Raw genomic sequence first — 11,871 nt, forward strand, 5'->3', positions numbered from 1 at the left:
GTCTGTTATAATATGAGGATGGGAGGAAGTAACATTATTTAATGTCACTTCTTTGGGATAGTTTAAGAGTCAAGTGAGCCCCTGGCACTTGTTGCTGAGAACAGGAGTTTTAGGGGTAAACGCAGTGCAAAAAGCTTGCCCAGGTTTTCCTTCAGTATCCCTAAGTGTAGCAAAGAAATCCCAGCTGGTGTATTCTGCTGAACTGTGCCCCGTCCTGAGCAGCCGAGCAGAGGAGCTCCTGCAGAGCTGCCAAATGAAATCTGTTTCCTATTGACTTCTGCTTGCATCGGGTTCACATCAGGGTGTCAGGCTGCAGCTGAGACATTTCTGTCTCCCTTGAATGAATCCTGAGATGGTATCTGGGAAACAAGCTGCTTTCTTGAGTGGATCTGGGGAAGGGAGATGATTGTGTGTGCATGATTGCAAGAAAACGTGATTGCTGTATTTCAGGACACAAAGGGAAAACAGTTTTGCAGCCTTTGAGTCTGAAGAAGACCGTAGTAAAATGGCAGCTTAGCCAAAGTAAACACTTGTGGCCAAGAGGATGCCTCAGTCCCAGGCATTGCCTTTGGGAAGAGCTGCTGTCTGCTCAGGGAAGGGACTGTGACCAGAAGAATTGCACACGTGGCATGATTCTGAAACCAGGGCTGGAAACTCAGGAAGGAAGATGTTTCACCCGAGGTTTGGCTTCACTGCATGTTGTTGCCTTCTCTTTTCAAGGTGGATCACTTGGACAAGAACGGTCAGTGCGCTCTGGTCCACGCCGCCCTCAGAGGACACTTGGAAGTGGTGAAGTTCCTGATCCAATGCGACTGGAGCATGGCTGGGCAGCAGCAGGGGGTGTTCAAAAAGAGCCACGCCATCCAGCAGGCCCTGATTGCCGCAGCCAGCATGGGCTACACGGAGGTAAGGCTCCCAGCCCATCGCTCTCCATGGGACACCAAAGGTTAACCATGATTTCTAGCCACAATACCAAGCAAGGGGGGCTGGGGGTTGGAGCCGTCATTGACTTGACTTTAGATTTTGCTTTTGTTCTGAATAATCCATAAAAACATAGATAACATGCTCAGATCAGAGGAGCTGATTAAAGAAAGCTGGATAATTGCTATTAGCTTAAAGTGACTGTGAGCTGAACCAATTAGAAGCAGATGTGACTTCAAAACCATACGGATCTGCACGCTGACATCATTTGTAACAGGGCACAGAATGTTGCAAATGAGAGTTTTCCCCCAAACCACCTTAGTAACTTAAAAAAGCAATTTCATGTTTGTTACACCCTAAATGCACGTGTCTGCTTACAGAATATACTGCAGGCTCCTGCTGGGAGTTGCTTGCAGGCACAGCTATAAGCTGGTGATAAACTTGCTGAGTTTTCCAGCTTTGGTGATGGAACAAATGTTGTGTGTGTCTATAATTGATCCTAATCACTGCTGGAGCCACAGCAGAGTCCTTGCTGGGATCTCTGTTTAACTCAAGCTGAGGGTTCCAGGCAGAGATTCTGTGCCTTCTCCTCAGTGTATTCAGAGCAGCTCCTGTTAAAATGTCAGCAGTTTATTTATAATGCATCGAGGTCGGTGAGCTGACAAGTCGTTTTGTTTTAGATTGTCTCCTACCTGCTCGACCTTCCAGAAAAAGATGAAGAGGAGGTGGAGCGAGCGCAGATCAACAGCTTCGACAGCCTCTGGGGAGAGACAGGTGATTTCTGCAGATCTGTAGCTTCTCCTGCATGCTTGTGTTGGTGTTTACGGGCTCCTGGTATACCTCTGATCCCTGCTTTGCCCTGTGTGAGAGGCTCCCCTTCCTCTGATTTCACTTTGGGTGATGTACAGATGCCAAGGTGCTTAAATAGACAGTTGGTCTTCAGGAAATCCTGTGCTCCTGATGCTGGCTTTGAAGCACGGGGCGCACAGCAGCTCTGAGTGCCAGCCCACTGGTTTCTGAAACATCCCACGTGAAGTCAGATGGATGCACACTGCTGCTCGTTCTCTCCTGATACTTCACATATTTACTCAGAGCATGTCCATTCTGCTCTCCTCTTCCCTGTAACACACAGCACTGATTGCTAAGCTATCCATTATTTAACACCTGCTAGTTACAAAGAGAAAGTCCTTTGCTCAGTGCTCTCCTTGGTGCTCACAGTCTAACACAGAAGCCCTCCTTTTCTCACTGCCCCCAAAACAAAACCAGCCATTCCCCCCTTTCCTCCTCACACACACACACACAAGTCACTGTCATCTCCATTTCTTGAGCTGTTCAGACTTTGCCTTGTTGGCTTTTGACTCCGGTGACCTCTTAAATGTTACCCGCTGTCTCCTGCACTCAGGTCACCAATCCACTTGCATCAGTGCTCCTGTCGAGCTGATGCGCTGGTCCCTGTCTGGGTGAGAGAGCTCTGCCTTCAACTCCATCAGCTTTGTTTAACAGTGACATGCTCCGAACTGCAGGCACTGCTGTGCTGGGCTCAGGTTGTCTGTATTTGAAGCAGGGAAGGGCTGGGTTATGGTCTGAGATGGTTGGCACTCAGTACTTCTGAAAGTACAGTGCTGTAATGGATGGAGCTGGCTGGGAAGTGTTGCCTCTGAGCATGCACTGCTTTAAATGGCAGAGGGAGAGGAGTAACGTGTCCCAACATGGGATGGAGCACAGGGAAAAGCAGAAGCTCACTGCACACACAGCCACAGAGCAGCAAGGACATGCTGCCTTTATTGGTGGAAATAATACCACAAATGTACTAATAAACCATTTTAAAGTGCCCCGAGGGCATCACAGAGCAAAAAAACAGAAACTGAATATAGGATTCTTCAAATGAAATGATGGAGCATTGGCAGTTAGTAACAAAACAGCAGCATTTTTATTGGATCAGCCAGGCTGTAACCCCAGGTCAGAGATGGCTCATACAGGACGTGCACTGCTGAGCAATGGTCCTGCTGCAGAAGGGTAGCAGATAGGAGGTGGTCCAGATGGCTTCAGAGTACGATTAGAAGTGATGGACACATGTCCCTGCAGTATGCCCTCAGAAGCTGCATCAGGTAATGCTGATGCTCTTCTTGGGTTAGGATAGTCCTGGTTGTCTGGATAAGCTGGCAAAGCCTGGTGGAGAGCCTTGCTGCTTTCCCGGCTGTTCTGTGGCTCTGCTCTTCCCTGCAGCTCTGCCTTCACAGGTCACAGCCCTCCAAACCCTCCTCTCTTTCTGCTCCCAGTGCTTTGCTGTATGCTCTTCTCCCTGCAAAATCCCAGCTATTCTCTCTCTCACATCTGGGTGGTTCTGCTGTTCCCACTTTGCCTGCTGCCCCAAGGACTCCAGCAGAAACCTTTCCCCACTGTCACCTTCCTCCCATACCTTCCCCCTCCAATGCCAAAAGCTACACTTACATTTGGAAGGGATAGCTGGCAGCACAGACTGCTGATGTGCACATAAAACACAAACTGGGAAGCTGTTAGAAATGGATCCTCGCTTATCCATTACAACAGCTGTGGGTAAGGTAGGAAAAGGAGCAAAACTGAGCCAAGCACCAAATGCCAGCAGTCCTTCTTTCCATCACAGGTAAGATACGTTCGTATGGATCACAAGACTTCCAAGCACGTCTGTTCTGTTTTTATTTTCCCAAGGGTAAATAGTGAGTTTAGTTTGGACTTGAAGAGAAAACGCTCATTTCCACCTAAAAATAGCAGTCTGCTCTAGAAATCCAAGTGGGGTCTTTTCTCTCTTTTGATACTTGTTGCTCGTGTGTCTGATGTGCCATAGAACAGAGCTTGGCTCGGTGATGTCAGCCTGATCTCATCCCACGGCAGCGCCAAGTTACATCATAAGGTCAGGAATTGCTGACAGCACAACTCCAGATGAATCGTGTGCCCCCGGGACAAGGCTCCCATCAAACCCAGCACAAAAGCATCTGAATCACTTGTAACAGCTCCATCAGGGCTGGAGGTGCAAGAGCAGCAATACTGTCTGTGTGTGCCATGCTGGCAGCCCCTGAGGTGGATCCATGCGCCATGTTGGAGCCCACTGCCATGTAATGATGCCTTCTGCAGATCAGCTTTGTTCTTCTGTAGGAAAGCAGGCACGCTTTGCACAGCAGGCAGTGGGCTGCAGCAAATCCCTTCTGCCAGAGAGCCGGCAATGGAGGGCGGATGGAATCGGCTTGGGTTTTGTTGGCTGTGTTTGGGGAACTGCAGCAAGTGTTTCATGGCATCTGTGCCAAGCTTTGGTTATTGCAGGGTGTGATAGGATGGCATTCTGTTCTCCTGGAAGAACTGCAGTGTAAACACTCTCATTTTCCATCTCTGGTCTCCTCTTGCTGGCTGGGCTCAGTGGGCTCAGTTCTTCACAGTGAGCTCTCAGGCAGCAAAACTTCCAACCAACCAATTTCTCTCATTTCCTCTCATCTCCTTTCCAAGCCCTTTGCAGAGTTGTGCCTTGAGCTGCGGGTTCTGTGGTGGCTCCTGCAGGCACATCAGAGTGCATGGGGAAGGCAGCAGGTGGATACATGCACCCGAGGAGTACTAAAAGCTTATGGAAGTGGGTTCTTGCAGGAGGCTTCTCAAAGTGGTTTAATTGAGCTTTGGAACTGGGATGGATGAGATGAGCAGAACTGCTGCCACAGTGCTGCAGGACAGAGGAGTCCAGCAGAGCAGAGCTCAGAAGGTTATGGCTACAGACCCAACCATCCTGCTCCACTAAAGTCTCTTCCAAAGTCTGTTCTGTGGTGAACACAGACTGTGTGGCTGCTTTACGTAAATCACTTTGATGTGAAATACCTGAAATTAACCCACAGCATTTCAAGTGCGGGCAGGTTTAGAAATAAAACCCCAAAGCCCCGCGTGCTGATCGCTCTGCCATGCACATTGGTCACAGTCCTCCTGCTATATTGGTAGCTTACGTTTAAAACCCACATGGATCTGATTATAGATGCTGCAGTATGTTCTGCTCGTGGTAAAGGCTTGATTTTTCTTTTAACTCTTGCTGTCTCTCAACTCCGAGGGAAGAAAAAACTCGAGCATAATGTGGAACAGAAGAGAGAATTAATTAAATCCCCCACCATTAACAGTGATGCAGTTGGAAACCCATCAACACCTCGTAATCAGCCGTCCCACAGAAATGTACTTCAGAATAAGAAACAAGAGACGTCAGTTTGAAATAGACTCCCACCTTCTGCTCCAGCTCCCACCGGAGGCAGGGCTGAAGTGCACAGAGAGTGGGGGGGGGGAGGGAGAGGGAGGAACTGAGAGGTCTAAAATTAATACCAAAGACGATTCAAAAGGCAGGTCCTGCACTCAGAGCTATTTTCAGGTTGGATTCGTCTTTTCGAACCCAGCCTGACTTTTTGGGTTGAAAGAGCAGACTTGGACAGGGAGGAGTTATCAGCTGTTTTCTTCCCAACCCACTGAAGCTGAGAGACCATAGAATCATAGAACAGACTGGGTTGAAAATGACCACAATGCTCATCCAGTTCCAACCCCCTGCTATGTGCTGGGTTGCTAATCACCAGCCCAGGCTGCCCAGAGCCACATCCAGCCTGGCCTTGAATGCCTGCAGGGATGGGGCATCCACAGCCTCCTTGGGCAGCCCGTTCCAGCATGAGATGATTTGGTTTTTGCACAAAGACCATTGCAGGTGGGGTTGTTCCTGCCCAGAAGCAGCAGCCAAAATGAGCATGGAGAACATCTGAGTGCGTGGGCACCACTTTTGCTTTCCAGTTACTCCAGAGAACCACAGGCTGACATAAAAACCCCCCATCCCAACAACGCTGCTCTGATCCTCAGTTGGTGTTGCCCATTGGGTGCTGTGGTTGGGGCACCATGGAGCCATGGTGGCTGCTCCCCTCACTGCCTCCTCTCTCCACAGCACTGACGGCAGCAGCGGGCCGGGGGAAGCTGGATGTGTGTCGGCTGCTGCTGGAGCAGGGAGCTGCTGTGGCACAGCCCAACCGGCGCGGCGTGGTACCACTCTTTAGTGCTGTCCGACAGGGCCACTGGCAGGTGAGCATCCCATCCCATCCCATCCCATCCTATCCCATCCCACCTCTGTCTTGGAGCTGGGAATTGCATCTCTAATCTCAACGTGCAGCTGGGAGCTGAGATTTCATACAGTCATAGAATCATTAAGATTGGAAATGGCCTCTCAGATCCTCAGGCCCAACCCCAGCCCACCCCACCGTGCCCATAGCCATGTACCCCAGTGCCACATCTTCACGTTACTTGAACGCCTCCAGGGCTGCCTGTGCCAACACATTGCCACTCTTTTGGAGAAGAAATTGTCCCTAATTCCCAATCTGAGCCACCCATAGTGCAACTTAAGGCCATCACCTTTCATCCTGTTGTTGGTCCCTGGAGCAGAGACTGACCCCCTCCTCATTACAGCATCCTGTCAGGGGGTTGTAGAGTGTGAGGTCAGCCCTCAACCCAGCTTGCTTTCCAGGAAGGCTTTGCGAAGCCCTTAAGCTGCAGGGACCACTGTGGACCTTCTGAGCTCCCACCTCCTTCCAGCAGCTCTTCCAGGTGTGTCCTCTCGTTGTGTGTTGCAGATTGTGGACCTGCTGCTCACCCACGGCGCCGACGTGAACATGGCAGACAAGCAGGGCCGGACACCGCTGATGATGGCTGCGTCCGAGGGACACCTGGGCACGGTGGAGTTTCTGCTTGCACAAGGTTAGAGCACGTGTTTGGAACATGTTGGGGTCTGACCACAGCAGGTCCCATCCCAGTGCCTTCTGCATTTCCTCAGGGATGAGGATTGTGGTCCCATTGCTGGATGGGGCAGTAGGAGAGGTCCCCATCACTTACCCAGCTGTTGGAGAGCAGTTATGGTCGATGTACTGATCTTGGCTGTCTGTTTTGTTATCTCTGTTTGACACTCATGGCCTCCAAACCACATATTGTGTAGGAATTACAATGGCAGCGTATGAGAGATGCTTTGGACACTGAGGGCAGAGTGTGCCCCTGAGCTGTACTTCCACCTTTCCCCTCAGACAGAAATCAACGTGTAGTGCACCTGAACTGCAAGCAAGACCACAGAGTGATGCTCAGGGCCAGGGGTTGGGGCATGTTATCACTCCAGTTTGCAGTGCTAGCATTGATACCCATAGTTCTGACACCCACATGAACAGGATGGTAAGGCCCTAACATGGGAAAGGATTTGGTGTGTTGGATGTTTTGAAGATGGTGTGCTCTTCAAGTCTAGTACTCACAGATCCACCTTGCTCAGTGTTTTTAGTATCTAATAACTGCTTCGCTCGGGGTCGTTCAGTCAGCACAAATCTGTTTCAGTTTTATTCATTTCTGAGGCACATGTTTGAGGTGATTTGGAGCAGCACACTGCCTGCAGCCTGTGCAGACACCACTATTTCTGTCCTTGCTTAAATACAGGCCATTGGGACTCGTGCTGCCCTGCATGGGACTGTGACAGCGATCATGAAGCTGTAGGTGCAAGAAATCAAAACCATAGAAACCTTTTGTACTTGAAAGGGACCATTCATCTCAGTAGCTCATTAAGCACCACTAAATCTGCCATAACACACGGTCCCGCAAAGTTAGCCCATGCCTGGGCAGAGTGCAGTGATATATAGGTTACGTTAATTAAAATGGCTTTAACAATCCTGTTTAATGTTTCATGAAAATCAAAGCGTGTGAATCATAAGCCATAAGCAGTAATTAGAGTGTTGCAAAGCAAATCTCGTTTGGCTGTACTTGATGAACGCAGTCAGCGTTTGTAAACACTTTTTATTAACTGACTTGCAGTCCTCAATCAACTTGAAATCCAGACTGGTGGAGTTACCTGCTGCTCTATGAGCACCTGGGAGGAGCAGAGCTGTGAACCATGAATTAAACCTCCCTGGCTGTACCTCTGCCAGAGCAGCTGTTGGTCCATTGGCTGTTGTATTCAGACAGAACCTTTCCCACTGCAGCAAGGGTCTGTCCTGTGATGGCACCTTAAGCCAGTTCCCCTTCAAACTTTCTGCTTGTTCCATGTTCTTAATGCTGAGTGGGTCAGAGACCCCTGGGGAGTGCAGGATGCATTAAGAAGAAGTAGAAAAGCCCACAGAGGTTCTGCTGGGAGCCTGGCACTTCTCGCTGGGACCTTCAGCTTGGATCACTGCATTGGTGCCCTGAAGTCTGTGTGTACCACTCCATTGTGTGGTGGCTCTTCCCTTGGACTGGTGAAGGAATGGGATGATTGGGTGTTGGCGCAGCTCTCCAGCCTTCCCTCTTCCTGCAGGAGCCTTCTCACCTGCTCCAAAAGTCAGGGGGGAACAAAACAAGAAGAGAACTGTAAAATAACCCGAGCTGGAAGGAACTCATAAGGAGCGTGGAGTCCAACTCATGGAACATCCCATGTTGGAAGAGACCCATAAGGATCACTGGGTCCAACTCATGGTTCTGCATGGGACCACCCAACAACAAAGAACTTTAATTGCAAGAAAGAAGCTGGTACAAATGAGAAGGAATGAAATGAGGCTTATCCTTTGTAGTGGAGCAGCAGTTGGCCTCAGCAAGCTCGAGAGCCTTCACAGAAGGATTGGTAGGTTCCACATGGAGCAGCATTGCAGGAGGTGGGGAGCAATGTTTGTCAGCACGGTGCCACCTCAGCACACCAGATTGTTCCAGCCACGCTGTGCACGCAGCAGGCACAGTGCTGGGACTGTGCTGAGAGCTCTAGGTGCAGATTTCTGAACATAATCTCCACCAAATGTTCACGTTGTTTTGCTCCTCCACAAACAAGATGGGCGAGTTGGAAGACACAGCAGCTCACTGTCATCTGGGCAACGTTTGCTACCCAGGGATGTGTCAGCTGGGATGAATGGGAAGCTCAGGATGTTTGCATTCCTCCCCCACTTGCTAAGCTTTCTGGAGCCAGGGAGAAACACATGCTTGAGAGTTTACCTACAGGAGAAAAACACTGCAGCAGCGATTCATGCCAGCCTGATGGCAGGAGCATCTCACAGGTAGGCACGGCTGCTCAGAGCAGCAGAGCTGATGCACATCTCTTCTGCACTCTGGAGAGCAAGAGCTCAGTGCGTGCTATGGCAACAGGAGCTGTCTTTGTGCCACGCAGAGGAGTGTTCACTTAATGCTGCTGTTCAAATCACGTATGCGGATCCATATGCCGTGTGAAGCAACGCTGACCCGTTGGTATGGCAGCGCAATTTGTGCATCCAAGAAAATGTCAAGTTCCCCCCCACTCCTTGGCTTGCAGTTGGCAGTAGTTTATCCCACAGCGTTGTATTTATGTTGGGTAAAGTTCAGGGAGAAATACTGCTGGAAATTGTGTCCATTTGGGTGAAAGGGAGGGGAGTGAGGAGGGGGAAATATGCGCTTTCAGGGAAGAATGGGGGTGATTTAGTTCCCCTGGTACACCACGACCTGCTGAAACAGCAAAATGGCCCTCGTCTCTGACTCATACAGGCTGGACTGAAAAGAAACGACACCAAAAAACAGTTAAAAGGAAAGATTGACATCTCAGCTGAGGGATGTCAGATCCACCCGGCTGCTCTGACGGCTTTGCCAGGAGGGTTTGCGGAGCAGAGTGTGAACAAGCTTGTAGTTTGGTGTGAATAAACCTGCTTGCACGGCTCTTATCAGTGCATTTGGAGTTGTGATGGAGGGTGAGCTGCGGAGTGGGAGAAATGCTAATAGAGTAATTCAATAATTACATCTCTCATTCCCTAAAAACAAGCTGTCATCGCTGTGTGGAGAGTTTGTGATGGTTTGTTGTGTCACTGAGCTTGCAAGTGAGCTGCCACTTGTCCTTCCAGGTGCCTCCATTTCTCTGATGGATAAGGAGGGCTTGACAGCCCTCAGCTGGGCTTGCTTGAAGGGCCACCTGGCTGTGGTGAGGGCCCTGGTGGAGAATGGGGCGGCCACCGACCACGCCGACAAAAACGGGCGCACACCATTGGACCTGGCGGCTTTCTACGGTGACGCGGAGGTGGTGAGTGGCAGAACTAAAAGGGCAGCTTACCTTAACCCCTCTAAGTAGTACTGCATAGCTTGGTGTAGACAGCATGGCTTGGTATAGCAAATCACGGGGTCGTAGGATGGGTTGGGTTGGAAGGGACCTTGTTGATGGTAGAACTGTGGAATTACAGCATAGTTGAGTTGGAAGGGACCTTAAAGATCGGAGAAAGATGGAATGATTGAGTTGGGCTGGAGAGGACCTTGAATACCATAGACACAGAACCACAGCACAGTTGGATTGTAAGGGGCCCTGAAGGCCATAGACCCGCATAACCACATCATGGCTGGGTTGGAAGGGACCCCAAAGCCCCTCTGCCCCACACCCAGCCATAGACTGGCTGCCCTCCACCAGCTCAGGCTGCCTGGAGCACATCCATGGCACTGGACACCTCCAGAGATGAGGCACCCACAGCACCGGGCAGTTCCAGGGCCTCAACACCCTCCCAGTATCTAACCTAAATCTCCCCTCTTCCAGTTGGAGCTGGGCAAGCTGTTGCTGGATGTCGTTCCCCAGTAATCTGACGGCTGGTTTGCCATTGCAGGTTCAGTTCCTGGTGGACCACGGGGCCATGATCGAGCACGTCGACTACAGCGGGATGCGTCCCCTGGACAGGGCAGTGGGGTGCCGCAACACCTCGGTGGTCGTCACCCTCCTGAAGAAAGGAGCAAAGATAGGTAGGGCCTGGGGGGCAGCTGGTCAGCACTGTGCGTGGGCACTTGGGGTGAGAACCCCGACCTGGAGGCAGCCTCAGCCCCACTGCTGCTTCGTACCCCAAAATCAGCCCCGAGTCAGGAGAGCCGTGCTGTTAAATGGGGGTGTTTTATTGCTGTCGTATCACTTAGAGAAAGCGAATAAACAACTGTTTCTTTGGCAAGGTCTTTCCTCTGGTAATGCCTTTTCTATCTTTGCTAGTCCAAGCCGACAGGCGTACTGTGTCCATGCATTGCTGTGAGCTGCTGCCTTCACTGCTCTGTATACGCTTCAGACCTCAGTGTTACCTGCACTGCGCCACGCAGCCGCTCACGTTGTGTTTTCCTGTGAAAGGGGATTTTGCTGGTGCATTGGCTTCTTTGCTGCCTGCCTCTCACAGCTGCTTTTTTTTTTTTTCCTTTTCTTTTTTCTTTTTTTTTTTTTTTAATTTATTTCTTTTCACCTTCATCCATTTTTTTCCCCTCTTCTCCTACAACTTTTTGTTTTCTCCTTTCTTTGAAGGTTGTCAGACGTTACCGAGTCGCCCACGAGGTATATCTCATTGCTGTCAGCATCAGCCTCGATCTGATAGCTTTGTCAGCCTTGCTTTCTCCTGTTTGATTTAGCCTGCATGCGTCCCCAACACCTCTAATCTTTTTAATTTACCTCACCTTCGAATAATTTCTTTAAATGACTGTTGCAGAGAATAACTTGAACTCAAAAACTAACCTGCTTCCCCCAAAACGTACTGAATCTACTTATAGAAATAGCAGTGACTTATTCCTCCCCCACACTAATGAGCTGGCCCCAGATTTTACCACCCCAGCATCAGTCAGATAATGATGCTCTGTATTGGGTCCCCTTGTGCTGTCCCGCAGCACTTTGCACAGAGCATCCCCAACTCAGCACTGGTTTTTAGCTAGGATCTGCTGCTGTACCCATATATATACATCTATATCAATCCACAAGTAAGTTACATACTGTTAGATCAACATAAACACTTGGATTTGCCCTTTAAATGCTTCTCACTGCCCCCACACTTTGCCCCCACCCCAGTTCTGCAAACAGCACTGCCCTCTCGTGGAGATGGCTCCCAGCATTTCCACACATGGCTGTGCTGATTAGTGCCAGCGTTAACAACTGACCTCCAAGGAAAAAACATTGCAGTGTGGATGCCATTGATTTTAAGTGTGAGAGGAAATGTCAGCTCCGTCATTGGGAGCTCT

General features: G+C 50.0%; 1 protein-coding gene across 24 annotated transcripts in view; it reads left to right on the forward strand.

Annotated features, from left to right (window-relative positions):
- TANC2 (tetratricopeptide repeat, ankyrin repeat and coiled-coil containing 2) overlaps nucleotides 1–11,871 on the forward strand; it is a 141,458-nt gene that overhangs the window by 116,990 nt on the left and 12,597 nt on the right. For 20 of the 24 annotated variants that reach the window (XM_085523796.1, XM_085523800.1, XM_015885745.3 and 17 more), the window contains 7 exons: nucleotides 721–906; nucleotides 1,602–1,695; nucleotides 5,846–5,979; nucleotides 6,525–6,648; nucleotides 9,753–9,928; nucleotides 10,497–10,629; nucleotides 11,168–11,197. In XM_085523796.1, coding sequence (XP_085379922.1) covers nucleotides 721–906; nucleotides 1,602–1,695; nucleotides 5,846–5,979; nucleotides 6,525–6,648; nucleotides 9,753–9,928; nucleotides 10,497–10,629; nucleotides 11,168–11,197 — 877 coding nt within the window. The remainder of the gene's footprint in view (nucleotides 1–720; nucleotides 907–1,601; nucleotides 1,696–5,845; nucleotides 5,980–6,524; nucleotides 6,649–9,752; nucleotides 9,929–10,496; nucleotides 10,630–11,167; nucleotides 11,198–11,871) is intronic. The other 4 variants (XM_085523797.1, XM_085523802.1, XM_085523806.1 and 1 more) reach the window with 1 other exon arrangement.

The sequence above is a fragment of the Coturnix japonica genome, chromosome 24 (genome assembly GCF_054131305.1).
Source record: "Coturnix japonica strain WE chromosome 24, WE-NBRP24, whole genome shotgun sequence".
Classification (NCBI taxonomy): domain Eukaryota; kingdom Metazoa; phylum Chordata; class Aves; order Galliformes; family Phasianidae; genus Coturnix; species Coturnix japonica.